The 3712-nt window shown below is 41.8% G+C and overlaps 1 protein-coding gene across 1 annotated transcript in view; it reads right to left on the reverse strand.

Moving 5' to 3' along the window:
- LOC143287163 (uncharacterized) overlaps positions 1–3264 on the reverse strand; it is a 36029-nt gene extending 32765 nt beyond the window's left edge. Inside the window, exons 1-2 of the mRNA XM_076595107.1 lie at positions 3137–3264; positions 883–923 (exon numbers count right to left, since the gene is read on the reverse strand). Coding sequence (XP_076451222.1) covers positions 883–923; positions 3137–3182 — 87 coding nt within the window. The 5' untranslated portion in view covers positions 3183–3264. The remainder of the gene's footprint in view (positions 1–882; positions 924–3136) is intronic.
- Positions 3265–3712: the final 448 nt, after the last annotated feature.

The raw sequence follows: 3712 nt of genomic DNA on the forward strand, positions 1-3712 counted from the left end.
CTCAAGGCCTGACTAAGCGCGTTGGGCTACGCCGCTGGTCAGGCATCTGCTTGGCAGATGTGGTGTAGCGTATATGGATTTGTCCGAACGCAGTGACGCCTCCTTGAGCTACTGAAACTGAAACTGAAACTGCGGGTTCAGCATACATACTTTCTTACCTTCAGTCTTCAGAAAGAGAGGGGTGAATAGAGGTGTGTAAGTGGGGAGGGGGGCGGGGGCGGGGGCAGGGGGTGGGAAGGAGAGTGTCAATACTTGAAAACAATCGAAAAGACCTAAAGTAAAACACATGAATTAACTGAAGGCCAGACTTTAAGAGGTCAAATAGATAAGTTCCTGTATCAGTACCTCGAGGAGGCGTCACTGCGTTCGGACAAATCCATATACGCTACACCACATCTGCCAACCCATCGAGCATTGTCAGGCCTTGAGAAAAAAAAATGAAATAAAAGAAAATAAATAACTAGATAACTAACTAACCAACGAATAATAATATAATTAAAAAATAACTAACTAAATAATAATAATGATAAGGAAAATAAAATAAATAAATAGATAAATAAATCAATAAAATAAATACATAAAAAAGACAACAATGATGATAAATAAGCAAATAAATGTATATAAAAAATTGAAAAAAAGTGAAGAAACAACAACAACAACAACAACAACAACAACAACAACAGCAACAAAAAAGAAAATAAATGAATTAAAAGGAGGTCGGGTAAAAACTAAAGCATATTATCCATAGATGTAAATAAATCCAAACAACGAGTTTTAGTAAAAATGTAAGTATGAGTTTCAGTCAGAAAAGGCGATGAAGAGTTTCGTAAGTAAAGTTTGTGCAATTAATAAACAACATATGTTTATCGGTGTCTTACTCACCTCAGCATCTCGTTTTATGATGTCTCGCCCATGTGTGAACCCTGAAAGCAGATCAGTAATCACGGCCTCACTGTTCTGCCGTCACATCATGATTATCGTTCTGTCTGTGATTACCAGCCGTTCTCATAAAAATCATTTCGAAGGTTTCAAATAGAGAGAGACATGCAGAGCTTTCGAATCTTCAGTTCATTATTTGTTCAACTATACACTCATTCATCCACTCATTCATCCATTCATTCATTCATTTATTCATTCATTCGTTCGTTCGTTCATTTATTCATTCATTCATTCATATACGTTATATTTTTTTATCATTATTCATACATCTATATATTACTCACTTGTATTGACTGGCCAAACACTCAGCGTATATAACAGATTGACAGAAGTTTACAGTTAGACAAACAGCAAAGTGAGAGCTGTATTATCAATGGTTTCTCCATTGCCATGGGAAATCACTTACAGTTTAATTTTTTTGTGAAGGACTATGACATGAAAAGTGCACTTGTTCTTAGTGCTGCAACCAGCGCCGACTGTCCTAAAACCTTCTTGGCCCAGAGAGTGAGGATGTAACTTGGGCAAGACGTTCTCCACTGTAATCAAATTCTATCCCCAAATAGTTGGGACAGCAGTCGCCTCCTGTGCTGTTCTGATGGTCATAGTCGGACACGGCTGACTATCATGCTTTTGTAGATATTCGAGCTTTTTTTATTTTATTTCTTTCTTTACTCAGCTTTTAAAAGATGAAGCGAAAAGTTGTGAAAAATGTGATTTGACAAAGGCACAAACCAAGACATCACCAGATTGACATACCCCACAAGGTAAAGCCACAGACAAAGACATCACCAGATTGACATACCCCACAAGGTAAAGCCACAGACCAAGACATCACCAGATTGACATACCCCACAAGGTAAAGCCACAGACACCAAGACATCACCAGATTGACATACCCCACAAGGTAAAGCCACAGGCAAAGACATCACCAGATTGACATACCCCACAAGGTAAAGCCACACACCAAGACATCACCAGATTGACATACCCCACAAGGTAAACCCACAGACCAAGACATCACCAGATTGACAAACCCCACAAGGTAAAACCACACACACCAAGACATCACCAGATTGACATACCCCACAAGGTAAAACCACACACACCAAGACATCACCAGATTGACATACCCCACAAGGTAAGGCCACAGACCACGACATCACCAGATTGACATACCACACAAGGTAAAACTACACACACCAAGACACCACCAGACTGACATACCCCACATGGTAAAAGCCACAGACCAGGACATCACCAGATTGACATACCCCACAAGGTAAACCCACAGACCAGGACATCACCAGATTGACATACCACACAAGGTAAAACCACACACACCAAGACATCACCAGATTGACATACCCCACAAGGTAAAACCACACACACCAAGACATCACCAGATTGACATACCCCACAAGGTAAAGCCACAGACCAAGACATCACCAGATTGACATACCCCACAAGGTAAACCCACAGACCAGGACATCACCAGATTGACATACCCCACAAGGTAAAGCCACAGACCAAGACATCACCAGATTGACATACCCCACAAGGTAAAACTACACACCAAGACATCACCAGATTGACATACCCCACAAGGTAAACCCACAGACCAGGACATCACCAGATTGACATACCCCACAAGGTAAAACCACAGACCAAGACATCACCAGATTGACATACCCCACAAGGTAAAGCCACAGACCAAGACATCACCAGATTGACATACCCCACAAGGTAAAGCCACACACACCAAGACATCACCAGATTGACATACCCCACAAGGTAAACCCACAGACCAGGACATCACCAGATTGACATACCCCACAAGGTAAAACCACACACCAAGACATCACCAGATTGACATACCCCACAAGGTAAACCCACAGACCAAGACATCACCAGATTGACATGCCCCACAAGGTAAAGTCACAGACAAAGACATCACCAGATTGACATGCCCCACAAGGTAAAGTCACAGACAAAGACATCACCAGATTGACATACCCCACAAGGTAAAGTCACAGACAAAGACATCACCAGATTGACATGCCCCACAAGGTAAACCCACAGACCAAGACATCACCAGATTGACATACCCCACAAGGTAAACCCACAGACCAAGACATCACCAGATTGACATGCCCCACAAGGTAAAGTCACAGACAAAGACATCACCAGATTGACTCACCCAACAAAGTCCCGGCACACAGCAGCAGTAGTGTCAGTCTCCACATTGTGTCCGTCACACTGGAACCTTTCCCACCTGTCTAGTGTATGGGGGATGTTCAGTCACCTTTTTTCTTCGCCTTCCACAACGAATCTGAAAACTTCGAACTTGATGCACGTGTCATCATTATTATACCTTTTTTGTTGTTGTTGTTGTTCTTGTTTTTGCTAAAGTGCCCATCGATAACGTCTAGACACGTGGAATAGATTTTCTGGGTGGTTTTGTTTGTACACCGGAATGTGCGTGAGGTAAATGAAAACACATGCATCTGTGTTTGTCTTTGCAACGATGGAACTTCAAACACGTTGTGTGACGAAACAATAAGGATAGAGAAGAAACTACTGTGCTTTATTCCCTGTTGGATGCAAACTGTGACCATCTGTTGGAATCCCTTTTTTTTCGGTCAGGTCTTTTTTTTTTTTTTTTTTTTTTTTTACAAACACGAGAAACAGATCGATCACTATGCAGCCGTCCCTTCTTGCAAGAAGCAAAGGAGTAGACACATTTCTGTGTAGTTCAGCACGCTTTGTGTGTGTG

Source organism: Babylonia areolata, chromosome 11 (genome assembly GCF_041734735.1).
Source record: "Babylonia areolata isolate BAREFJ2019XMU chromosome 11, ASM4173473v1, whole genome shotgun sequence".
NCBI lineage: Eukaryota > Metazoa > Mollusca > Gastropoda > Neogastropoda > Buccinidae > Babylonia > Babylonia areolata.